The sequence below is a fragment of the Ambystoma mexicanum genome, chromosome 9 (assembly GCF_040938575.1).
Source record: "Ambystoma mexicanum isolate Mex_15411 chromosome 9, UKY_AmexF1_1, whole genome shotgun sequence".
NCBI lineage: Eukaryota > Metazoa > Chordata > Amphibia > Caudata > Ambystomatidae > Ambystoma > Ambystoma mexicanum.
In genome coordinates this window covers 1,325,794,190-1,325,821,298 of record NC_090931.1, presented here as the reverse complement: position 1 = coordinate 1,325,821,298, position 27,109 = coordinate 1,325,794,190, and the positions used below count along the sequence as shown (strand labels likewise).

Sequence of the window (27,109 nt, the reverse complement as noted above, 5' to 3'; positions counted from 1 at the left end):
CCGTAACCACGCAAACCTGCGCATTACCGTGCTAGTGCCCATGGACCTGCTTACACTATCCGCAGTGTCCAATCCAGATTGAAGGGATTCCTGCATGGCCTCCTTTCCATCTCTAACGATGGCAAGGAAACCTTCCCTTTCTTCCCCTTCTGGTATGTGCTCCGCCGCCATTGCGATGCACTCCCACATAGTGTACGAAAATTTTGCCAAGGCACATGTGGAGTTGGCAGATTTTAATGTCATGCTCCCGGCTGAAAATACCTTCCGTGCCCAACCATCCACACGCAATTTTGTTGGAAGCTGTGGCTGCCTGTATGACCAAACTCTCAGGAGTTGGATGTTTTGACAGATAGCCGGGGTCGCTAGTGGCTGGGCGGCATTTTGATGCGAGGGATTTATTTACCGGAGGAATAGAATCCGGAGTTTCCCAATTCTTGGCCACCCTGTTTTGTAAGGCTGCATGAAAAGGTAGTACTGGGTCTTCAGTGGGACCATGGTCCATATGTCTGTTAAATCATCCTGAACGAATTGGGCTGGTGGTCTAGCCCATCCCAAGTAATCTACCACCTTGGTCATTAACTGATGGTAAGATGGACTAGCATGTTTTCCTGGATCTGGTCTACCAAAGTCATTCTCAGTAGAGGTGTCAATGCCACTTACATTATGTAATGACTCCACCAAATCCCTCATTCTGCTTTCCTCTGATATCAAGCATTCTGGGAGATTTTGGGTGCCATATTCCAGTCCAAAAGGTACATCTTCCTCCTCGGATCTCTCCTGTTCCTCAAAAATCGAGGTCAAGGATTTGAAAAACTCCTTCCTAGGGAGAGGCTTGAAAACCTTCTCTGGGAGAGGAGGAGGAAGAGGTGTAGTAACAGGTTTTGAAGAAGATACATGTTTTGTAGTTTTCTCCTTCTCTTTTTCTGGCTGCCCTGGCTTGGTTGGAGCCTTTGGCGCCGAAGGTTTCGGCATCAACGTCGATAAAGGCGTCGACGGCGTCGATGACATAGTGGTCGTCGACAGGGTCTGCTTCGAGGGCATCGAGGCGGCCTTCGACGGTTTCCCCTTCGAGGTGTGATAGGTCTCAGACGGCATCGGTGACCTCGAGCGGTCGACTCGAGCGTTTATCATCGCTCGGCGTCCTGGAAGGTTCCCTATCCTTCCTTTTACGATCACCCGGGCTAGAGGGCGTGCGAGTGTCGGAGCGATGACTCTCCCGGCCGGCTTCCGAAGAAGGCGCGGACCGAGGCTTCACCTTCTCAAACACCTCCATCATTTTGACCCTGAATGCGTCCCACTCTTCGGTAGACGAATGTTTTGTGGGGCATTTCATTTTTCGGAGACTCGTCTGACGACAAGGTGGAGGGAGACCTATGGCGTCGTTTCTTCAACTTTTTCGACGAAGACCACGAGCGATGAGAATCGCTTCGGGATCTAGATCGATGCCTTTCGCGTCGAGGAGATTTTTCCCCATGGGGTCTTGACTCGACACTAGAGGTTTTTCGATCCTTCCGACCTACCTGTAGCTTTCCTCTCCTTTCTCGCAAGGCCTTCCCCGTCATCGCCTGACACTTCGAACAGGCATCCATGTCGTGGCCTTGCCCGAGACACCACAAACACTTGCGGTGCGGGTCCGTGATCGACATTTTTGAGCCGCATGACTTGCATTTCTTAAAACCCGATCTCGGGGTCGTGGTCGGCATCGATGACGAGGACATAATTACTTCTCGTTATATTGTATTTCTTGAAAGAACTCGAGGCGTGCCGAATGTCCGAAGCAACGCAAGTGCGGAAAAACGGAACTGAGGCCAACGGGCGCCGCGCGTGCTACTTATACCCCCGATGACGTCACCCTCGACAGAGGCCTTCGAGGGACCATCGACTCGACATCGACACACGCGCCCTCTGCCGAAATTTCTTTCCAAGTGCAGCAAAGCTGGATGGAATACATCTAAGATGAGGAATACGTTGGAGGACACAATCCACTCGAAAGAACATTACCAGAGGTCGTTTCTCTTCTGATGGGATACATTCCACTCAGTTTTCTCATTGCTTGAAAGTCTCCCAAAGCTGTAACAATTTAAAAGGAGGCAGGAGACTGAAGAGATTTATTTATAGTAGGAAGAACATTTTGCAGTACAGACCTTCCCACTCAATATCCATCAATTTAACAATCTAAATGATATTGCCTAGTGAAAATGAGAATGTGTGCACATGTTGCAACCCAAAAGATGTTGAGGACTGGTACACCCTCTCTGCAAAGAAGAAGTAGCCGCTAGCCCTCTTGCTCAGAGAGCCTGAATGCCCACTGGAACCTCCTTGTGAGCTTACCCATCATCTGTTTTTATGCAGAGAACGGTCCACTTGGAGATCTTTCGACTATGGCTTTCCCCTTCTTGGAACCTGCCAATCTAATAAATAACTGGTTGTCTTGAAGAAAATTGTTTGTCCTATACAAAGTGATTGTGTTTTCCTAGGGTCAAAGTATATGGAACGTCCCCTCTGTCTTAAGACTGGTGGCGAAGAGGAGAGAAGACCGGGATATGTATATTCTGCTGAGGTGGAACTTTGAGACCACTTTAGTTAGGAAAAGCTGCTTAATTTAAAAGGTAACCTTGTCTTCAGCATCAGACACACCTATTGCTGATGAAATGGCTACTCAAAAAGTCAGCATAAGTGAAAGGTATCTCAGAGTAAAAGAGTGAATTGGTTCAAATGGTACAGATTTAGGAAAAGTCAAAACTAGGTTCAGATTCCAATAAGACTTCAGCGGGAAAGCATATGCCAGGTACTTGAGAAAATGCAGAACCATGTGAATGGTAAAATAAGACCGTTACTCAGTAGTCCTCTTGAAAATGAAAAGAGCCACCATGTTTCCCTTCACAACATCAGTATACAGACCAGCAATGGAAAAAGACAAAACAAATCCCTGAACCGTACTGGTCGCGCACAACGGGTTGAGCTGTCTGTCCAGGCATGAACTTGTGGCAGCAACACGCATGAATGGACATTTTGGATGGGCGCCTCACAAAGAGCATCACACCAGGAACTTTGTTAGAGAAATCCCAATCCTTGTACCTCAACATCTCAATAGCCAGGCATGAAAGTACAGGTTCCTGGCATTGGGATGAAATGTCCATGACCAGGGTGACCAGGAACCATGGCTGTCAGAATCTGGCACCCAAAAGAAGGTTGGCCATGGCTGCTACCAAAACAGGTATCTGGAGACCTTGGGAGAAGCACAATAAGGCCCCTATTGATCTGGGGGCGCTGACTTTTCAGGGAACAATATAGCAACGGCACCTAAAGTCTTGATTCAGGGATTTTGAAGATTCAAGATGCCACGAGCCCCAACGTTCTCAAGAAAACCCCACCTGGGGAGGGTAAGTTCCCATATTTGCATTTAAGAGGGCTACCATGGTGTGTGGACTGGACACACTCTGGGGGGAGGAAAAAACTGTTCTTACTCGTTATCTGGTACTTAACCTATAAACTGCAAGCATTTGGAGGTGGCCATAAAGGGATCCTTTAGGTTGATAGAGGATAATCTGTGGGGGAAGAGTGCATGGAGTTAGAGGTTCTGAAGGGCTTCCTCCTTTGATATAGCCTACAGGAAGCAGTTGTTGCACTAAGGAAAGGCATGCACTTTCCTCTTCTGGAGATGAGCCACCACCATGACAATCGTGAATACGCTTAGGCATGAAGTGAGGATTAAAGGGAGGACCATGAGTTAGTATGCAAGGGCTTCCCCACCACAAAACCAATGTACTATACCTATACCTGGGAGGCAACTGGTGACTTTAAAGTATGCGTCCTTCGATCTGAAGGTACAAGCCAGTCGTGTTGCTCCAAGGCACTGAGGATCTGCTTCAGAGTAACCACCTTGAAGCTGTCCTTTCAAAGCAGCATGTTGAGGAGTCCCCAATCTAAAATGGGTCTGCGACCGCCATCCTTCTTTGGAATCAGGAAGTAACCGTAATACCAGCCTTTCAAGACGTCCTCCTCTCTAGCTGTGACATTCCCCAGGGCTCTATACTCTCACCCTGTTTTTTCAACCTCTACTTGTCCACTTTGGCCCACCTGATATCTACCTTCTCCTCTAACGTTTAGTGTTATGCAGATGACACTCGGCTTTCCTTCAGGCTCCCCTCAGCCTCCTCACCTCTCTCGCTCATTCCTGACTGTCTATCCGCAATTCAGGATTGGTGCGCCTCCAACGATCTGTGCCTTAATGCCAGTAAGACCGAGGTCCTTCTCATTAGGACCCCTTCCTCGGCTTTCCCTCTTCCACTCTGGCCAGCCTCCTTGGACCCTCTTGCTTCGTCTTCCTGCGAAGAGAAAAACCTTGGTGCCATCTTCTACTCAACTCTCCCGGTTTCTCTCCTCACATCTTGGACGTCATCAAGAAGTTCCACTACCAGCTGCACCTCCTCAAAGGGACTCTTCCCTCATTCACTTTCCCCCAGACGCTCACTGTCTCCAAAGCCCTGGTTCTCTCTAGACTGGACTACTGCAAAAGCCTCTTTCTCAATCAGCCTTCCTCTACTCTCTGCCCTCCGCAACTATTCCAGAACAGGACTGCAAGACTTATCCTTGGCCTCAACCCCAGGGACCGCATCTCTCCAGCCCCGGCTTCAAGGATCATGTTCAAGACCCTTTGCATTGTCCAGAAGGCTTTCTGGGGCCAGGGCCCACACTACAAACCAACACTCTCTTCCAAAATACCTTCCTTCTCGAGCCCTTCGCTCAGCTACTGCCAACTCTAAGGGTTAGACGATTCTCCAGGCAGAGAGCAGGGGTAGATCTCTCTCCTCTGCAGGTGCCTCCTGCTGGAATGGCCTCCCTGCCTCTCTGAAACTTGAGCCAGACCACCTGAAGTTCCAGAAGCAGAAGCAGCTCAAAACTTTGATCTTCTCCGCTTTCTCTCTCTCTCCCTCCCCGGTTGACCTACCTGTCTGCTGTACTGACTGGTTGCTTGGCTACCCTCAGAGTCTCACTGGGTACCATGCACTTCATTGATCAGTCACCCTTGCACTGCCTCCAAGCCTACCACGCACGTAGGGGCTGTAACTGTAACCCTACAGTCCCTTGTTCTACTTGCAATACCCTGAGCCGCACTACCCTGGCTGCACACACACAGAGCATTGCTGGACTATTTTTCCCTCCCCTCTCCCTTGCACTCACCCCTCCCTTTCCTCTTGCACTTCTCATTCTCGCACTTGCACGATCTGAATGACAAGGCCTAGTAAGATCATTTGTCTTGTCCTCCCTCCGTCTTCCCTACCTTCTCTTGTCGCACCTACAAACACTTGTGTACAGGCACGTTATAAATGACTTATGTCATATCGTATCTGATGGAACCAGCTCCACCACTTTCTACATGAGACATCCAATAGAAAGAGCACAACCAGAGGCAAGTAATGTGGCCTCTAACCGTTTCCTCATCTTACAGAGACTCCAGCAATAGTCTGGTTATGCGGGAGGAGTGAACCCCAAGGGCAAGGTCAGATTAAGACATTCTGTAAGACCACAATACCCAAAATGGGCGTCCTGAACCGAGCATCCAGGCAACAGTGTTTTGTGAAGGTATGCAATGAGGACTACATTGTGGGCTGGCAGATGTCCAACATTGGAACTTCTCTATGCAGGGCCAAAGTAGTAGCCATCCCTCCAATAACACTGGCTCTCTTGGCTTCTCACCAGTACCAAAGTTTTGAGGTGTACGTGAGCAATGCTCACTTACCTGAATTGTACTTTCGGGACGCAGAAGTGTTAGATTTTTTGTTTTGTTTTACAATTTCAGGTATCTGCTGGAAAATCTGAAGCATGGCTTCCCTAAATGACTCCCAATTATCAGCCGTAAAGAATCAAGTGGGAAAGGAAGGTGCCTTACCTTATTTTTGATGCTCGTCAGGGTCATCTGACTGAGTGATGCATCCGATGTTGCATTTGAGAAGGAGGAGAGGGTACGTGAAGAGGACTCGGCAGAAGGAGTATGTATGTTGCTTACCTGTAACTCCTGTTCTCCAGTACTGGTATCTTTCATGGATTCACATGCTTTAAATATTCCCAGTCATGAGGCTGGGAATCCATTGTAGAACAAGTTACTTTCTTACCTGGTAACGTTCTTTCGATGGGATGTTCCTCCAACCTATTCCACATCTATGACAGTAATCACCACAGCTGTGCTGCCTCGGAAAAAATTTCGGCGTAGGCGTCCTGCGTGGATGCCGCCGATACGCTGTCCTCAAGGGCCTCCGTCGAGGGTCGACGTCCCTGGAAGTTATATCTAGGATGCACGGCGCCCGTAGCCCCAGTTGTAGTTTTATCCCCAGAACGTGTGGCACCAATCTCCTGCCAGTATGACCGCAGAAAGCCTTGCGGAAACTAAGCTGCAATCGCATAAGAAATTCTGTAGAGGGGCAGGCGGGAGGGTGCGATGTGGAATACGTCGGAGGAACATCCCATCAAAAGAACGTTACCAGATAAGAAAGTAACTTGTTCTTCGAGGGGATTGTGTCCTCCGACGTATTCCACATCTATGACAGACTCCCAAAGCAGTACCAACGTCTGGAGGTGGGAAAAAGAATTTAGAATTTTAGAATGCCCAATGAAATTGCAGAATAGAGGACCGCCTTACCGAAGGCCAAATCTTGCCCATGGAATAGTGTTTTACAAAAGTATGGACAGAGGCCCATGTGGCTGCTTCAAAAATATTACGAATGGGAACACCCCTCTGCAGAGCAGTAGAGGCTGCCACACCCCTAGTAAAATGGGCCCGTAAGCCCACTGGAGTGTCCTTACCCACCAAACGGTAACATTCAGAGATCGTCAAAATGATCCATCTGGACAAGGTCTGCTTCGAAACAGCTTGACCCAAATGCCTTCAAGCGTATCCTACAAAGAGCTGATCGTCCACTCTGACCCCGGACATCCGTGAAAGATAGAAGCTCAAAGCTCTCTTCGGATCCAACCTATGGAGCCTCTCCTCTTCCTTACCAGGATGCGGAGGAGGATAGAACGCAGGAAGAATTACCTTCTGGCTCAAATGAAATTCCGACACAACCTTCGGAAGAAAAGAAGGACGAACCCTAAGGACAACCCTGCCCTTATGGAACACCGTGAAAGGTGGCTTGGCGGAAAGTGCCTGCAACTCACTCACTCTGCGAACGGAAGTAACCGTAACTAAAAATACAGTCTTAAAGGCCAACAGTCTCAATGGACAAGAATGTAAGGGCTCAAACGGAGCTCCCATTAGGAACTTTAGAACAAAGTTCAAATCCCATCCCGGCACCTGGAAAGGTGACGATGGAAACACATTAGTTAGCCCTTTTAGAAACTGAGAAATCAAAGGAATCTTAAAATAAGAACACTCCTCAGATGAGCGCTTAAATGTTGACAGTGCCGTCAGGTAACCCTTAATGGTACCCACTTGCAGGCCCTTGTGGGCTAATGAAAGCAAAAAAGACAGAACCACAGGAATTGAACATTGAAAAGGATCCACATTCTGTACCCTGCACCAGTCGCAGAACTTTCTCCAACGGCAATGGCACAGGGATTTTGTAGCTGGTCTTCTGGCCGAAAGCCAACACCTCCATCACGTCTTCAGGGAGGTCCCTATCCTTATACCTCAACCTTTCAGATACCAAGCATGAAGGCTGAGAGACTTGACCTCTGGATGGAGAACCCGACGCCCCCTCCCATGAGAGCAGATCGTCTCGATAGGGAAGACGGCGTGGAGGGCAGATGGACATGTCAGGGTACCACGCTCTCCTGGCCCATGCTGGAGCAATGAGGATCCTTCGGGAACCGAACATCCGTAACCTCCCCAACACTTGCGGAATAACAGGGACTGGAGGAAACCCGTACAGCAGTGGGAAGGACCACTCCACTACGAATGCATCCCCTAAGGCTCCTCTTAGAGGAAATTCCTGCGAGCAGAATCTTTCGCACTTCTGGTTGAAACTGATGATGAAGAGATCCACTTGCGGGGTCCCCCAAAGGGCGAAGATCTCCAAAAGATCTTCCTGAGCCAGCTCCCAATCGTGAGAGATTGTGCTCTGCTTGCTCAGAGCATCCGCCGCTGCGTTTTGGTCGCCGGCCAGATGAACTGCAGCGATCGAAATTTCCTGCTGGTTGGCCCAGAACCAGAGCTGCATTGCCTCTCTGCACAGTGGGAGTGAACTGCCCCCCCTTTTTTGTTTAGGTAGTGCATGGCCACTGTATTGTCCGTCATAAACAAGACATTCCTCCCCCGCACAGACGGCAGAAAAGCCTTCAGGGCTAGCGTGACGGCCCTCAGATCTAACAGATTTATGTGGAGTCTGGACTCCGACGGAGACCAACGACCGCTGACTGTCAACTCGGCATAAGCTCTGCATCCCGTGAGGGATGCGTTCGTCACGATCGTCACCTCCGGCCAGGGTAGCCAAAATGGTGCTCCCTTCATCAGATTGCCTTCGGCGGCCAACCACAGAAGATACTGGGCGACTGAGGGCGGCACCTGAACCGGATCCGACATCCTGCCGGAGGACTGCGACCACTGCATCTTGAGAGCCCACTGCAGAGATCTCATCCGCAGCCTGGCCTCCGGCACCAATAGAATGCAGGATGCCATGAGGCCGAGCAACCTCAAGAACTCCAATGCCGGGAGACTCTGGGCATGTTGAAACTTGTCCACCATCTGCAGAATGTGATGAGCCCTCACCTGGCGAGGCGAACACTGCCCCAGGGATGTGTCGAGCACTGCTCCGATGAACTGGAGCCACTGGGTAGGTGTCAAATGGGACTTCTTTAAGTTGAGGGAGAAGCCCAGCTTGTGAAGGGAGTGGCAGGTGACGGACAGATGATCAAGGACTTGCTCGGGAGAACGCACCCTGATCAACCAATGGTCCAGGTAGGGGTAGAGGTGAATCCCCCCCTTTCCTGAGATACGCTGCCACCACCACCATTAGCTTGGTGAAGACCCTCGGGCGGAGGTCAATCCGAATGGCAGGACCCGAAACTGAAAATGTGAGTCGCCAACCAATCCTGAAGTTGAAGGGCCTGGAGGACGGGGAATTCTGTAGCGGGGAAGGTAGCGAGGGAGCGATATGGAATACATCGTCAGACCATACCATCGAAAGAACATTACCAGGTAAGAGAATAACTTGTTCTTCGAGAGGATTGGGTCCTCCGACATATTCCATATCTATGACAGACTCCCAAAGCAGTACCAATGCAAGGAGGTGGGAAAAGAATTTAGAAAACAGAAATTTAGCATGCCCAATCAAATTGCAGAGTAAAGGACCGCCTTGCCAAAGGCCAGATCCTGCTCCCGGATGGAATTGAGGGAATAGTGACGTACAAAAGTATGTACCGAAGCCCAGGTGGCTGCATCACAGATGTTGGGAATAGGAACACCCCTCTGCAGGGCAGTAGAGGCAGCCATACCCCTGGTAGAATGGGCCTGTAAGCCGACCGGTGGGTCCTTACCTGCCAAGCGGTAACACTCAGATAGCCAAAATAATCCAGCGAGACAAAGTCTGTTTCGTCCCAGCCTGTCCCAAACGCTTTCCAGCGTAACCAATGAAGAGCTGGTCGTCCACTCTGACCTGGGACATGCATGAAATATAAAAGCTTAACGCTCTCCTAGGATCAAGCCTATGGAGTCTCTTCTCTTCCTTACCAGGATGTGAAGGAGGATAAAGGGCAGATGGACAAGTCGAGGATGTCCGGGTACCACGTCCTCCGGGCCCACGCCGGAGCAATGAGGATCGTCCGGGAACCGAAACTCCGTAACCTCCGCAGTACTTGCGGGATGACGGGACTGGACAAAACGCGTACAGCAGTGGGAATGACCACTCCACCACAAACGCGTCTCCTAAGGCTCCGTTTGGAGGAAATTCCCGCAAGCAGAACCTCTTGCACTTCCGGTTGACACTTGAGGCGAAGAGATCCACTTGAGGGGTCCCCCAAAGGGCGAAGATCTCCAGGAGTATCTCCTGAGCCAACTCCCACTCGTGAGAGATCGCGGTCTGCCTGCTCAGAGCATCCACCGTCTCGTTTTCGTCTCCTGCCAGATGAACTGCCGAGATCGAAACTTCCTGCTGGATTGCCCAGAACCAGAGCTGCATCGCCTCCCTGCACAGAGGAAGTGACCCTGCCCCCCCCCCTTTTTGTTGAGGTAGTGCATGGCCACCGTGTTGTCTGTCAGGATCAGGACATTCTTTCCTCGCACAGTCGGCATAAAAGCCTTCAGGGCTAGCCTGACGGCCCTCAGCTCCAACAGATTGATATGGAGTCTGGACTCCGACCGAGACCAACGACCGCTGACTTTCAACTCGTTGGCATGAGCTCTCTCATCCCGTGAGGAATGCGTCCGTCACGATCGTCACCTCTGGCCAGGGCAGCCAAAATGGAGCCCCCCTCATCAGATTGCCTTCGTCGGCCCACCACAGAAGGTCCTGGGCAACCGAAGACGGCACCTGAACAGGGTCGGACATCCTGCCGGAGGACTGAGACCACTGGAGCTTGAACGCCCATTGCAAAGATCTCATCCGCAACCTGGCCTCTGGCACCAGAAGAATGCAGGATGCCATGAGGCCGAGCAGTCTCAAGAACTCGAACGCTGGGAGAGTCAGGGCAAGTTGAAACTTGTGCACCATCTGCTGAATGTGATGAGCCCTCACCTGGGGAGGAAAACACTGCCCCAGGGACGTGTCGAGCACGGCTCCGATGTACTGGAGCCTCTGAGTTGGTGTCAAATGGGACTTCTTTAAGTTGAGGGAGAAGCCCAGCTTGTGGAGGGAGTGGCAGGTGACCGACAGATGATCCAGGACTTGCTCGGGAGAGCACGCCCTGATCAACCAATCGTCCAAGTAGGGGTAGACGTGAATCCCCCCTTTCCTGAGGTGCGCTGCCACCACTACCATGAGCTTGGTGAAGACCCTCTGAGCGGAGGTCAATCCGAACGGCAGGACCCGAAACTGAAAGTGTGAGTCGTCAACCGCGAACCTCAGGTACTTCTTGTGCTTTGGTCGGATCGGCACATGAAAATAAGCGTCCTTGAAGTCGAGAGACACCAACCAGTCCTGAAGTTGAAGGGCCTGGAGGACTTGAGAGTAACCATCTTGAACTCGTCATTCCTGAGGAGTTTGTTCAAACCGCGCAAGTCCATGATGGGTCTCAATCCCCCGTCTTTCTTGGAAATCAAAAAATAAGGGGAATACCAACCCGTGTTCCTCTCCGCTACAGGCACCAGTTCTATGGCGCCTTTCTCCAGCAGGGATTGAATTTCCTGCGCAAGGAGCGGATCCGGACTCTGCAAAGAGAGATTACCCTGTGGATTGTCTTGAGGCCTCTGCCGGAAAGGAAGACAGTAGCAGTGGGTTATGATCTCCAGAACCCACACATCTGAAGTAATGGCGCGCCACTCTGCAAGATGCTGCGCCAGCCTTCCCCCAACCGGCGAACCATGGGACATGGCCTCATGACAGAGCTGAAGCGGCTGCGGCGTTGCCTGAGGGCAAAGAGGCAACAGCCCGAGCGGCCTTGGCACCTCGAGTACCTTGTTTTCCACCTCTGGCAATCCTACGGTGGCCCCTTTGACTGGCAGCTCCTCTCGCTTTACCAAAGGATGAGTAATAACGAAAGGAACCTCCCCTCCATTGCTGTCCCCTAGGACGAAAAGGCAGAGGTTGTCTAACTGCAGCGCCCAACGACTTTGCTGCAGCCTTTGAGGTCTGCAACTTCTCAAGGCTCTCGTCAGCCTTGCTGCCAAAAAGATGTTCCCCGTCAAAGGGCATGTTGAGGAGCCGGGCCTGCACATCAGGAGCAAACCCCGACTTCTGCAACCACGCAAACCTGCGTATCACGGTGCTCGCCGCCATTGAACCGGCTGACGCAATCTGCCATGTCCAAACCCAACTGAACGGCCTCACACATGGCATCCTTGCCATCCTGAACCATGGCAAGGAAACCATCCCGTTCGTCCCCTTCGGGAATATGTTCAGCCGCCAAGGAAACACAGTTCCACAGAGTGTGCGTGAAACGTGACAAGGCACATATGGAGTTGGCTGCCTGAAGCGCCATACTCCATGCAGAAAACACTTTCTTCGCCCAGCCGTCAAAACGCTTGTCGTCGCTATCAGGAGGGATGGTAGGGTACGACGCCTGCTTTGCCGGGGCCGTAGCCGCCTGCACCACCAAACTCTCCAGAGTAGGGTGCTTGGACAAGAAGCAGGGGTCACTACTGGCTGGGTGGTATTTTCGCAGCAAAGACTTGCCCACTGCCGGGAGACTCTCCGGAGCGGTCCATGTCGCCGCCACCCTCCTCTGTAGAGCCATATGAAACGGCAGTACCGGGTCAGTTGGAGGACCAATGTCGAGGATATCCATAAGGTCATCTGAACAAACTCCCCTGGGGGAGCAGACCATCCTAAGTACTCGGTGACCCTTGACATAAGGCACCGGTATGAAGAATCGGCATGAGTGCCAGGCTCAGGTCTACAAACCTCCACCTCCGGATAGGTGTCCAGCCCACGAGCATCATGCAGGGACTGCCTCAAGTCCTCAAACTGGCTATGGCCCGAGAGAATCTCGTCTGGCACTGTGTCAGCCGCCATGACATCATCAGAGCCCTCATCCGCCTCTGAAATGAACTCCAGATGGCACTAAGAAGGCACAGAACTTGAACCAAAGCCATGCTTGACCTTGGCCAGAGCCTTTCTAGGTGGTTCCCCCGAGCCACGGGGTACCCCCGTTGATACAGCCTCGAAAGGCGTCGAGTGAATCGGCGTCGACAGTACTCGAGGCCGGGGCCCGAGCATGTCCCTCGACGGCCGGGAAACTGATGGCGTCGACGACTTCTTCGAAGGCAAGCCCTCGAAAGAGTCCGTCGGCGACCTCGACGCCACTGGCGTCGACGTCTTCCGTGAAGACACCACAGGTTCACACGGTCTCGAGCGCGTCCAGGACCGGGACCTGGACCGGGCATGCCGAGAACGATTCCCCTTGTCCGAGCGGGACTTTTCCCGTGAATCGTGACAACAACCCAAGCCCGAAGGCGTGCGAGCGGTGTCTCTCGGCTGATCACAACCGACCCCACTCAGAGGGGTAGACGGACCAGTGCCCTGCGATTCGAGAATCGACAACATTTTCGTCGACGTCTTCCGTGAAGACACCACAGGTTCACACGGTCTCGAGCGCGTCCAGGACCGGGACCTGGACCGGGCATGCCGAGAACGATTCCCCTTGTCCGAGCGGGACTTTTCCCGTGAATCGTGACAACAACCCAAGCCCGAAGGCGTGCGAGCGGTGTCTCTCGGCTGATCACAAACGACCCCACTCAGAGGGGTAGACGGACCAGTGCCCTGCGATTCGAGAATCGACAACATTTTCTTCCTGAAGGAAGCCCATTCCTCCGGTGTCGCATGCTTGGTGGGGTAAGCGACCCGCCGACGGGCGGAGTCCTCGGATGAGGATGGGGAAAGGGAAGGCGACCGATGACGGCGCTTCCGGGAGTGCCTCGAAGAGGCAGAGGAGTGGCGAGACCGACTTCGGGACCGAGACCCACTGGGCTTCCAACGACGACGCAGAGAGTCGCCCCTCGAGTCGTCCGTCGAAAGCCCCGCAGACCTCGACTTCCAGGGCATGGACACCTTACCTACCGATAACTTCTTGCGCTCCCGCAAGGCTTTCGACGGGAGCGACTGGCAGTCGACACAGTCATCTGTGTCATGGGCCTTCCCGAGGCACCAGAGGCAGGCGTCGTGCGGGTCCGTTCCCGACATCTTGGACCCACAGTCCCCGCACTTCTTAAAGCCTGGATGCGGTGTGGAAGACGAGGTAGACATCTTCACGAAGAAATACTTCACAAACACCAAACAGGTTCGAAGAACCGAGAAAACAACCGAAACTCCAAAGAGTTGAGGCGCGCCGCGATTCCTGAAGCGAACACGTTTGCGGAAAAAACGGAACTGAGGCTACGGGTGTCGTGCGTCCTACTTATAACATCCAGTGACGTCGGCCGTCGGAGGAGGTCCTCGAGGGCGGCGTATCGACATCATCGACGCAGGAGCCGAAGATTTTCCGAAGCAGCACAGCTGTGGTGATTACTGTCATAGATATGGAATACGTCGGAGGACCCAATCCCCTCGAAATATGGATTTGATGAGCGCATTGAGCAAGAGGAACAAGGCTGCATGGGAAAAATGGAAGGTAGACCTTGAGCTCCACATGTAACGTGAGCTTTCACACAAGCAGCAGACCATTTGAGACACTGGCAGCATAGATAGTACCACCCTGGGGAACCTCCACGCCACAGCAACAGACTGGGGGACAGTGGCCATACTTGGCGCAGGGCCAAGAACAAGCTAAGACAAAAGCCTAAGTGTGCATGGCTTGGGAAGGGGGCCGTGGAAGGCACGGCTTTGAGGCTGGTTACGCTTATGTGACAGAGAAAGTCACTGGACGTATGGTGCACCCTACAATTGCTACATTCATGAGGAGCCTCAGTTAGCGCTCAGCCACAACTGAAGCACAGATATCCAAGCCCAGGTACCCAAATCTAGGGCTGGGGGCGGGAAGAGGCAGTGACCAAGTACTAGGAACTCAGGAGGCTTTGTGCCTCCCAAATAAGCTAAACTGAAAACAAGTCACCCCACTTGCCAAGGCCAAGCTACAGCCCCCTAGCAGTGAAATGGAACTAGTGCAGGGGAAAGGGTGCGAGACTACGGAGCTGCATAACAAGGTGATGCAGGCAATACCGGACTTAAATGTCTCTCTGGGCACGCAGATCGCGGCAGTGTGTCATGCACAACATCCGTGCCACCACTTGGACCCCGACAGCACCCTCTGTTCCACACATACTCCCCGTTAGACCCCCCCCCTTTAGTACACCTGCACCCACCAGTATTAGAGCACCTGCAGCGCGGGGGTCGCGTGGACAGATTATGACTCGAGGAGGAGGCTGTGTGCAGTCTCGTGGGCTTCCCTTTCTGCACTGGCAATTGCCGTGGCGAGTGCGGTCAGGCAGAGTCAGGCTATTGCATCGATTTCCTGGTCACGTGATCCTGCTCGCGTTCACGTGACAAGGAAGCGGGCTATATAGAACCAACGTCCTCGCAATCACTTGTTGCTTCACAGCTGTTTCACGACTCTGGCGTTTTGGCTTCGATCAGGATCTATACTACTCAACTTCAGGAACTACGGATTTTGGATTACGAACTGCTTTTCGGATACTCCCTGGCATTGTCGCATTTCTCTGTAATTACCTGGCTCTTCGACCTAGGAACTTCATAACGGACTTCTTTTGCTTACCCTTGGTATACTACGAACTTACCATAGTCCACGTCTTGCATTCTTTGGTTGTCAGGACTAATTAGGTGTGTTGCAGCTGGCGGTCCCTCTCCAGCTTACCGGCAACTGAGAAGAACTGCTCATGCGACCTCCCTGCAGCACCTTCCCAGGTCCTGTGTGGTTAGCAGCGTCCTGCTACCCCTGCTTAGGTAAGACTTATAGTCGCTATACTTCCAGCTACCGCTTACACAGATTACTGTGCTCGTTTGTGCTAATCCCCGTTTCCTTTACAGCAGCTCTGGGGTATCGGTGTCGCAAGGTTCCAGCAATCCAACATCCACACCTGTGGCTTCAAGAACAGCACAGAAAGTATATTTAATTCTCCTTGTGGGGTACTTGGGGACGGAGGCCCCTATACTCTTCACGACTATCAAGTCTCAACACAGTACAAGTAGATTTCGGCCTGCTGCGCCATGATGTGTGAAACTTAGCTGAGCACTCTGCTACCTTGGAGACTCAATCGAAGGAAAACACGGGAGCGCTCCAAGAGACGCGGGGCAGATGTCCACATTCTGCAACAGAAGGTAAGCCTACCGGAAAACAGAGTTGAAGAAGCAAAAGGGCGCGTCAAGAGGAATAATATACGTATAGGAGGTTTGTCAGAGAGGGAGGAGGGCAATGACCCCACGTCTTAGATTGAAAACATGCTACTGCAGGAGATTGTGAAACCCTGCGTGAGGTTTCCGGGCTATATCGAGAGGGCACACAGAACACTGACCAGATATGCCCCCCAAACTCCAGGAGCACTGCTGAGGCCGATTATTGCTAAGGTCCTGAATTACAAGGATCGGGAGAAAATATTGGCATACTCCAGACAAGGGGGTGAATTGAAAAGGGCTTCAGCAGACTTGGCAGTCTATCCTGATTACACCTTCCAAGTCCAGAAAAACAGAGCGCAATTCACAGCGGCTAAGGCAAGGCTCTGTGTGGCAGGCCTGAAGTATATGTTGACTTATCCGGCGCGACTCAAAATCATACATAAAACCAAGACTTGGCTCTTTGACCTCCCAGAGGAAGCGCAGGCATGGATGGATAGCGAGAAGATATGCCCTGGCGGTAAAGAAGGGGACAGCGCTGCCGAACGACGTAAGGGAAGCTCCACGCAACCAGTGGCCAGGAGTGTCCCCGACATCTGGACTGGCTCGAGGTGAGGCACAGTGCTCCAGGTACATCAATGCCGGATGGACACCCTACGGCAGTGGTTTTCTGGCTAGAAGCCGAAATCCCCCGGCACACTTTTGGTGCTTGCTGTTTAGGTTCCTTTTTGGTATATGGCGGCGCTTTGACAACGTACATCATGAGGACGACGATCTTACTCGCGGCTGCTGCCGCCACACTCCCCGAGTTCTCTCTTTTTCTAGGGGCACTTGTTTCTGTGCCTATCCACTGTGCACGAACCTTAAGTAGGTCGGCTTGTGTCAAATGCGAGAAGAGAGACATGCCTTAGCCATGGGAACATAGCTGGTCATTTGTTTATTGTTGGGGATGTTGGGATAGTTTTTCGGAGGAGGGGTTTGCCTACATGTAAGTTAATGAAGATTAGTAGAGTATCACCATTGTTTGAAACACCTCATATGAAGGAATCTGGGATGAGCGTTCAGTGGGGGTGGATAAGCCAATGGCTGGATCTGTGAATGTCCTCACATGGAATGTAAGGGGTTTGAATGCCTAGAAGAAGAGAAACAGGGTCTACTCGTACCTCAGGAGATGCAGAAGTGGATATAGCCATGCTGCAAGAAACACACCTAACGGCTGAGAAGCTAACACTGCTAACAAGGAAGTGGGTGCGGGGGGTGGGTTTTGAGTTCTACATACTCTGCTTATGCGTGGGGAGTTTCGATATGGATCGGGCCCTCTGTACCCTTTAAGGTCACCCATGTTAAAAGGGAAAATGAGGGTAAGATGGTGGTAGTACAAGGTGGACACATGCCTGGTCAATATGTATGCCCCCCAACCACGGGGTGGCTCAGTTCTTCCAAACCCTATATCCCAGGGTGGGACCTTACAGGAATAGTAACATGATATGGGGGGTGAAACTTTAATTGTACGCTAAACCCTCACCTGGACAGATCTGACCCGAAATATACTAGACCGGCTCCACCAGCTAGGACCCTGGAGAAACTTTTAGACTCCTTTGCCCTGGCGGACACTTGGAGAACTCTACACATAGACGCAAGGCACTACTCGTACTATTCGGCACCACATGCGGTGCACACGAGAATAGATTACTGTTTTGTAGGACATGAACTAGCTTCCCTCATCATGAATGCCCAGTACAAAGGTTAAAACCAGAGGGGGAAAGAGTGAGGGTAAGGGTTCCCTTCTGACAGAAGATATTCAGGACGAGTGGAGCATAACCTGCATCGCGTGCAGCAATCCACAAGGGTGTAATAAACAGCACTTATGGGTTTCTTCTCTTTCCTGAAGCTATAGTGAAGCTTGATGTTGTTAAGCAAAAGACTTTGCTGATGTGTTAGAAATTAACCTTTACTACATAAGTACTTGTATGTTTTTTTTGTATGTCCTGGCAGGAGAGTAAACCAGGGCAGAGGTCCTCATAGTAGTAGGCATGGCAGGTGAGTGGACCAAGTGGAAGTCATTGAAGACTATGGTGTGGTTATGTTTTGAAAAACAGATGGAAGAAGCACTACAGAGTCTTCCTGACAGAATGACATCACTGAAGCAAGAGTTGCATTAACTGCTGCAGAATCACCTAATAGTGTTACAATCAGTTTGTGTGAACTGTTGCATAGTTCTCACGATAAAAGCATTATTGTTGAAACCAATGAGGTATGGAAATACTCTTGGGCTAGAAGAAGAAGTTGTTTTGAGCTCTTCATCACGAGGAGAAAATCACAAGGGGAAAAAGGAAAACCTTGTTGAACATTTCTTTTTCTGTAAACTGTTAGTTGAATACAAGTACAAGCTTTTTGTTGTCGAGTTAGAACCAAAGAACTGAATTGGAACTTTGTTACAAGACAAGATTTCCTTATCCGTTTGGAACTGTAAAATCAAATCCTGCTTGAATCTGGGGAAGGGGAACTCACCCAGATTGTAAGGAGAGAAAATCATCAGGTTGTGAAGATAACTGTTACATTTTTGCACTGCCATATACTACCCTGTTGAGTTATTGTAGGTACAAGTGTGAGGGACAGAAATGTATTGTTAGAGTGTTTTCTTTAGTTTATTTTAGGCAGGGAGATCCTCGTTAGGGTAGGGATAGTGAGGCGTTTATATCCAACCTTTTGAGTAAATAAAATGGCATCTTTTGAAACATCTTCACAAAGTTGTCTGCCTCACATTTCTGACCCCTCACAGGTGGTACCTCATCTTCTGTTTCCTGTCCTTTTCTACATAACGGGAACAATGCTCTGAAGAGGGAGTTTGCGGGTCAACTGAGTAGATCTCAGGAATTCACTTCCCTTGCACCATGAAAAGCCTTGCCATACACATTCTAACCATTGCAGGTGTCAAACTGGCAGGATCTCTGCTCCTTGGTGTCATGGCCTTTTTCAAGGGCCTTGTACCCCTTTACATCCAACTCTAAATATGTCCTTGCTAGAGACCTTTGGTCTTCTAGCTCCAATTCTATTTAGTTCAGACACTTTGCTAAGCAGAGTGGGCGGTAGATCTCTCACCTCCGTAAGAGCCTCCCGCTGGAACGGTCTCCCAACCCCTCTTGGGCTTGAGCCGGGTCTCGTTAAGTCCCGGAAGCTCCTCAAGACCCTCCTTTTCTCTTCCTCCTTCCCTCTCCCCATCCCCTGCTACCACCCCCATCTACTGCAGTGACAGGTCCCCTGGATCCATTCGAGTTCTACAGGGCAACAGCCCCCCTCCCTTTAACCCTCCCTTCCTCGCACTTAGCAAGTGGACCCATACCACCTGCACCCCTTGCAATTCCCGGCACTTGCCCTCCTGTCCTACCCTTATCACTCATCTAGCCCCTGTTGCCCTCCCATCCTCCCCCACTCCACCCTACACTCACATGCTCTACTTTACCCTGCACTTCCCTTCCCACCCTAGCACTTAGCTTTCACGCTGACTGGCACTCCTCCCCACCCCCCTCTCCTCACATTTCTTGCTACTGCACTTGTTGTATGATCTGAATGTCACAAGGCCTAGTAGGACGGTTATCGTTATCTTCTCCCTTGTCCCCCACCTTTTTTGTTCTTGTGGCGCCTTGAAACACCATTTCCTGTATTGGCGCCTTGCAAATATCCAATAAATAAATAAAATGCATAGCTAAAAAATATCCAATGAATAAATGAATTCATAGCAAAAATAAACTGCGTTTTAAAAACAATCTGTTGAAAAACATACCTGTAATAATCCGGGAATTATATCAGGAAGGAGCTGATGCAAGGATTCTTTGGTAATCCTCTCAATAACTTTAGTTTGCATTTTAATAGCAGCAAGATTAATTGGGTAGTCAGCTGTCTGGACAATGGGGCAAAGAACTTTGATGCACTGTTCAGGATGTATGGAAGTGGCTAAGGTGGATGCAGCTTCTTCAGCAGCTCGAAGAACCTAGTACAAAAGTAGACCAGATTTAATAATGAAGTTTAGAATAAAAAATGGTACATACATCAGGGGTCACACATGCAAGTTGCAAGCTAGGCAGCCACAGAAATGTCACTCACCAGCTCCATTTTATACACAAAACAACATTTCTTACTCGCCAAAGAATCAAACCTCGCTAGCCAATGGCTAGTGTACATTTTGCGCATTTTATGGGCTCACAGTTCACAACAAAAACATTCAATAGGTTCAGAATAATCTGCAGTTCACAAAAAAAACATTAAATGCATTCAGAATAAACTGAACCTTAAAAAAAATGATTCCTCTTCTCCACATATATGTGCAGTTTGAGGTTCAAGCAAATATAAGAGATTTACCCAAAATCACATTATTCTACTATGGGATATTGTCCTAAAGAAGTTGTCAGAAACCAGGAATATGTTTAGAAACGTTATCAAAGTAATCAACAACTGTCAAGAAGAAATATTTATTCTTGATGTTAGTATGTGCTGTCCTGGAATATTTTACTTTCCCATTCCACAGACATTTTTCTTTTTCGTTTGAGCTTTTTTTCTGCCAATGTCTTAGACACCTTTGCTATTCTTTTCTACGTGCCCCAGACTGCAGTACCAATGATATGTGCATCACACAAGGATTACTGGACATTTAAGAACTAATTCTGCATTGTGGGAAACAGAAGCTCCATTCCCATACAATATCTTCTGGGACAATTTTCTGGAGGGAAATTGAAATTGAATTTTTATGATTTTAAGGACATCGAAGAAAGGTACAAACATGTTATGAGGGATTAAGCCTCAAACCTTTTATTTCAAACGTGGATTCATTCCTCTGTTCGCAACTCTCGGGCCACCCCTCCTCTACTCCCCCTCCCCTGCCCCCAAACCCCCCCTCCCCCACCCCCACACCCTCCCCCACCTCGATACCAACTCTCAAGTCTTGATGAATGTCCGGGCCTTCTGTAACTAACTTGGCCCCAAGGGGCCCGGAATGGTTGCCAAAGCCCCTACTGTCTCTGTTGTTTTTCAGTTCTTGGCCGGTGCCGATCAGTTTCTGAGTGACCCAACACACTTCACCAGCCTTGCCCAAAGTTAGTATGAAATTGCAGCCATTCCACCTCAATTGGAATGAATTGCTGCCGTGATCTTTTCCATTGTGTAAATGTCTTTTGCCGAACTATAGCATTCTTTCAGGATTGGGAGTTTCTCACTCTTACAGTTTCTGGCTAGTCATGCCGTCACTGCAAGCAACAAAAAGTGAGACATGTGGGGCAAGGGCTGCCATTGGCCCTCCTGATTCTCCAAACCCCCCAAAAAAGGACTTTTTTTAATTGTATTAAGCTGAATTTAATCAATATTTTCAATGATAAAATAGACAATTTATCAAACAACTTCCAAAACATAAGAACAATTAAAAGAAGGAACAACAGAAAAAAAGAAAAAAAACATTTAACATTCAATTCCTATTTCAATTTGCAGGAAAAAGGCCTCAAAACAACTGACTAGCATAATCAATTTAAAATTCCTTTCTTGATCACAATAAAATTTAGGACCAGAGATGACAAGCATCGCAAGAGCTGATTAATTACATTAACTTTTTTTTTTTTTTTTTGAGGAACACAATTGCACTTTATATTCTAGAACCGCTTAAAAGCCAATTTGATTAAGTGGGCTCAAAAAGAGAATAAAGAACTACATTCAAGGTTCACACGAACTTCATTTGAGATTTCACACAAGCTTTAAGACAATTATTCCAAGTTTAATGCATGCAACAAGTTAATAGTTGCTATTCTTATACTCATGCTATTGGTGGCTGCTAATGCAATCCATCTATTTTCATGTCACATTTGACTGAAGTATGCCAGATGTTTGATTAAATGAATTTGTCTTAAGTACATAAGATCTGGACAGTCTACTAAGACGTGCTCTAAGGTTTCTACAATTGCTGGGTTGTTACAGAAACGACACCCTTTAGCTTCAGGATCAATCCGTTTCCTCCGTGCTTGAACTTCACGAGTGAAGCATAAATTGAAGCGGAAACGTAATATAGCATTTCTGATGGCAGGAGACAGAGCTTTACATAGATAAGCCATTTCTCTGTATCGCTTGGGGGCAAACACAGAGGAATAAAAGTCCTTATACTTCAGACAGGAGAATCCAGTATCAATCCAATCCATCATATGAACAAGTTACTTTCTTACCTGGTAACCTTCTTTCGATGGGATGGTCCGACGACGTATTCCATATCTATGACATGGAATCACCACAGCTGTGCTGCTTCGGAAACTTTTTTCGGCGCCTGCGTCCTGCGTCGATGACGTTGATGCTTCGTCGTCGAGGACCTCCTCCGACGTCATCCGATGTGATAAGTAGGACGCACGACGCCCGTAGCCTCAGTTGTAGTTTTTTCCCCCAGAACGTGTGACATTAGTCAACTGCCAGTCAGACACAAAGCCTTGCGGAACGTAAGCTGCAATCGCAAAAGAAATTCTGCAGCGGGGAAGGCAGGGAGGGAGCGATATGTAATACGTCGTGGGACCATCCCATCGAAAGAACGTTACCAGGTAAGAAAGTAACTTGTTCTTCGAGGGGATTGGGTCCTCCGACGTATTCCATATCTATGACAGACTCCCAAAGCAGTACCAGAGCAAGGAGGAGGGAAAGAATTTAGAATCAAAATTTAGAATTGCCAATCAAATAGCAGAGCAAAGGACCGCCTTGCCAAAGGCCAGATCCTTTCCTCGGATGGAATCGAGGGAATAGGGACGTACAAATGTATGTACTGAAGCCCAGGTGGCTGCATCACAGATATTGCGAATAGGAACACCCCTCTGCAGGGCAGTAGATGCAGCCATACCCCTGGTAGAATGGGCCCGCAAGCCAGCCGGTGGGTCCTTACCCGCCAAGCGGTAACACTCCGAGATGGCCAAAATAATCCAGCGAGACAAAGTCTGTTTCGTCACAGCTTGCCCCAAACGCTTTCCAGCGTAACCAATAAAGACTTGATCGTCCACTCTGACCCGGGACATGCGTGAAACATAAAAGCTTAAAGCTCTCCTAGGATCGAGCCTATGGAGCCTCTCCTCTTCCTTACCAGGATGCGGAGGAGGATAGAATGCCGGAAGAACAATCTTCTGGGCCAAATGAAATTCCGTCACTACCTTCGGGAGAAAAGAAGGACGAACTCTAAGGACAACCCTGTCCTTGTGAAATACAGTGAAGGTTGGCTTAACTGAAAGTGCCTGTAACTCACTCACTCTGCGAGCGGAAGTAACCGCAACTAAAAACACAGTTTTCAGAGTTAACAGCCTCAAAGGGCAAGAATGTAAAGGCTCAAACGGAGCACCCATAAGAAACTTAAGAACAAGGTTTAAATCCCAACCGGGCACCAGGAAAGGTGACGGAGGGAACACATTAGTGAGTCCTTTCAGAAACTGTGAAATTAAAGGGATTTTAAAGTAAGAACACTCCTCAGACGAGCGCTTAAAGATGGACAGCGCCGCCAGGTAACCTTTAATGGTACCCACTTGCAAGCCCCTGTGGGCCAAAGAAAGTAAAAAGGACAGAACCATGGGGATGTCACATGCAAAAGGATCCCCATTCTGAACTCTGCACCAGTCGCAGAACTTACGCCAACGGCAACGGTACAGAGACTTGGTTGCTGGCCTTCGGGCCGAAAGCAACACCTCCATCACGTCTTCAGGGAGGTCCCAATCCTTATACCTCAACCTTTCAGAAGCCAAGCGTGAAGGTTGAGGGATCTGACCTCTGGATGGAGAACCTGACCCCCCCTCCCGTGAGAGCAGATCGTCTCGGTAGGGAAGACGACGTGGAGGGCAGATGGACAAGTCGATAAGGTCCGGGTACCATGTCCTCCGAGCCCACGCCGGAGCAATGAGGATCATCCGGGAACCGAACTTCCGTAACCTCTGCAGCACTTGCGGGATGACAGGGACTGGAGGAAACGCGTACAGCAGCGGGAATGACCACTCCACCACGAACGCGTCTCCTAAGACTCCTTTTGGAGGAAATTCCTGCGAGCAAAACCTTTCGCACTTCCGGTTGACACTGGAGGCGAAGAGATCCACTTGAGGGGTCCCCCAAAGGCGAAGATATCCAGGAGAATCTCCTGAGCCAACTCCCACTCGTGAGAGATCGTGCTCTGCCTGCTCAGAGCGTCCGCCGTCACGTTTTCGTCTCCGGTCAGATGAACTGCCGAGATCGAAACTTCCTGCTGGATGGCCCAGAACTCGAGCTGCATCACCTCCCTGCACAGAGGAAGTGACCCTGCCCCCCCCCTTTTTGTTGAGGTAGTGCATGGCCACTGTGTTGTCCGTCAGGATCAGGACACTCTTTCCTCACACAGTCGGCAGAAAAGCCTTCAGGGCTAGCCTGACGGCCCTCAGCTCCAACAGATTGATATGGAGTCTGGACTCCGACGGAGACCAACGACCGCTGACTGTCAGCCCGTTGGCATGAGCTCCCCATCCCGTGAGGGATGCATCCGTCACGATCGTCACCTCCGGCCAGGGAAGCCAAAATGGAGCCCCCTTCATCAAGTTGCCTTCGACGGCCCACCACAGAAGGTCCTGGGCGACCGAGGGCGGCACCTGAACCGGGTCCGACAACCTGGCGGAGGACTGCGACCATTGCGTCTTGAGTGCCCACTGCAAAGATCTCATCCGCAGGCGAGCCTCTGGCACCAGAAGAATGCAGGATGCCATGAGGCCGAGCAACCTCAAGAACTCGAACGCTGGGAGCATCTGGGCATGCTGAAACTTGTGCACCATCTGCTGAATATGAAGAGCCCTCACCTGGGGAGGAAAACACTGCCCCAGGGAAGTGTCGAGCACTGCTCCGATGTACTGGAGCCGCTTTGTTGGCGTCAAATGGGACTTCTTTAAATTGAGGGAGAAGCCCAGCCTGTGAAGGGAGTGGCAGGTGACGGACAGATGATCCAGGAGTTGCTCGGGAGAGCTCCCCCTGATCAACCAATCGTCCAGGTAGGGGTAGACGTGAATCCCCCCTTGCCTGAGATGCGCTGCCACCACCACCATGAGCTTGGTGAAAACCCTCGGGGCGGAGGTCAATCCGAACGGCAGGACCCGAAACTGAAAGTGCGAGTCGCCAACCGCAAACCTCAGGTGCTTCTTGTGCTTGGGATGGATCGGCACATGGAAGTAAGCATCCTTGAGGTCGAGTGACACCAACCAGTCCTGAAGCTGAAGGGCCTAGAGGACTTGAGAGAGAGTAACCACCTTGAACTTGTCATTCCTGAGGAGTTTGTTCAAACCGCGCAAGTCCATGATGGGTCTCAATCCCCCGTCTTTCTTCGAAATCAAAAAATAAGGGGAATACCATCCCTTGTTCCTCTCCGCTACAGGCACCAGTTCTATGGCGCCTTTCTCCAGCAGGGCTTGAATTTCCTGCGCATGGAGCGGATCTGGACTCTGCAAAGAGAGGTTCCCCGGTGGATTGTCGCGAGGCCTGTGCCGAAAGGGAAGACAGTAGCCGTGGGTTATGATCTCCAGAACCCACACATCTGAAGTAATGGCTTGCCACTCTACAAGATGCTGCGCCAGCCTTCCTCCAACCGGCGAACCATGGGGCATGGCCTCATGACTGAGTAGTAGCGGCTGCGGCGTTACCTGAGGGCAAAGAGGCAACTGCCCGAGCGGCCTTGGCACCACGGGTTTCCTGTCGTCCACCTCTGGTACCCCTGCGTTGGCCTCTTTGACTGCAAGCTCCTCTCGCTTTACTGAAGGACGAGTAATAGCGAAAGGAACCACCCCTCCATTGCTGTCCCCTAGGACGAAAAGGAGGAGGTTGGCGAACTGCAGTGCCCAACGACTTCGCTGCAGCTTTTGAGGTCTGCAACCTCTCAAGGCTCTCGTCAGCCTTGCTGCCAAAAAGGTGTTCACCGTCAAAGGGCATGTTGAGGAGCCGGGACTGCACATCAGGAGCAAACCCCGACTTCCGCAACCACACAAACCTGCGTATCACGGTGCTCGCCGCCATGGACCTGCTGACGCATTCAGCCAAGTCCAAACCCGACTGAACGGACTCACACATGGCATCCTTACCATCCTGGACCATAGCAAGGAAACCATCCCGTTCGTCCCCTTCGGGAATATGTTCAGCCGCTAACGCAACACAGTTCCACAGAGTGTGTGTGAAACGAGACAAGGCACAAATGGAGTTGGCCGTCTGAAGCGCCATACCACCAGAAGAAAACACTTTCTTCGCCCAGCCATCAAAACGTTTGTCGTCCCTATCAAGAGGGATGGTAGGGTACGACGCCTGCTTTGCCGGGGCCGTGGCCGCCTGCACCACCAAACTCTCCGGAGTCGGGTGCCTGGTCAAGTAGCAGGGGTCGCTACTGGCTGGACGGTATTTTCGCGACAAGGACCTGCCCACCGCCGGGAGACTCTCCGGAGCAGTCCAAGCCGCCGCCACCCTTCTCTGTAAAGCCATATGGAAGGGCAGTACCGGGCCAGTTGGGGGACCAACATCAAGGATGTCTGTGAGATCATCCTGCACAAACTCCCCTGGGGGAGCAGACCATCCCAAGTACTCAGAAACCCTAGCCATAAGGCGTCGGTACGAGGAATCGGCATGAGAGCCAGGCTCAGGTCTACAAAACTCCACCTCCGGAGAGGTGTCCAGTCCACTGGCATCATGCAGTGACTGCCTCAAATCGTCAAACTGACTATGGCCCGAGACAATTTAATCTGGAGCCTGACTAGGAACCAGGCCATCAGAATCCTCATCCGCCTCTGAAATATATTCCAGGTGGCGAAAAGAAGGCACCCGAGAGTGCTTGCTCTTAACCAGAGCCTTCCTACGGGGTTCCCCCGTGCCACGGGGTACCTCCGACACCCCGGCCTCGAAAGGCGTCGAGCGAATCGGCGCCGGCGTCGAGAGAACACGCATCAGGGCCGAGAGGATCGGCGTCGAGGTAATCGGCGTCGACGTCAGATGCAGCGCCGCCAGCATCGGCGGCGTCGACACAGTCCTCGAAGCCGGAGCTCCGAGCGTGTCCTTCGACGACCTGAGCGTCGACGGCTTCGACGACTTCCTCGGAGCCGGAGCCTCGATAAAGCCTGTCGACGCCCTCGACGCCTCAGACGTCGACGTCTTCTTCGAAGACATCACAAGTGCACACGGTCTCAAACGCGTCGAGGACCGGGACCTGGAACGGGTACGTCGAGAACGAGTTCCCTTGTCCGAACGCG

General features: G+C 50.8%; 1 protein-coding gene across 35 annotated transcripts in view; it reads right to left on the bottom strand.

Moving 5' to 3' along the window:
• Nucleotides 1-27,109, bottom strand: part of CLASP1 (cytoplasmic linker associated protein 1) — a 2,584,612-nt gene that overhangs the window by 212,504 nt on the left and 2,344,999 nt on the right. For all 35 annotated transcript variants that reach the window (XM_069616701.1, XM_069616702.1, XM_069616704.1 and 32 more), the window contains one exon: nucleotides 19,660-19,866. In XM_069616701.1, the coding sequence (XP_069472802.1) occupies nucleotides 19,660-19,866 (207 nt within the window). The remainder of the gene's footprint in view (nucleotides 1-19,659; nucleotides 19,867-27,109) is intronic.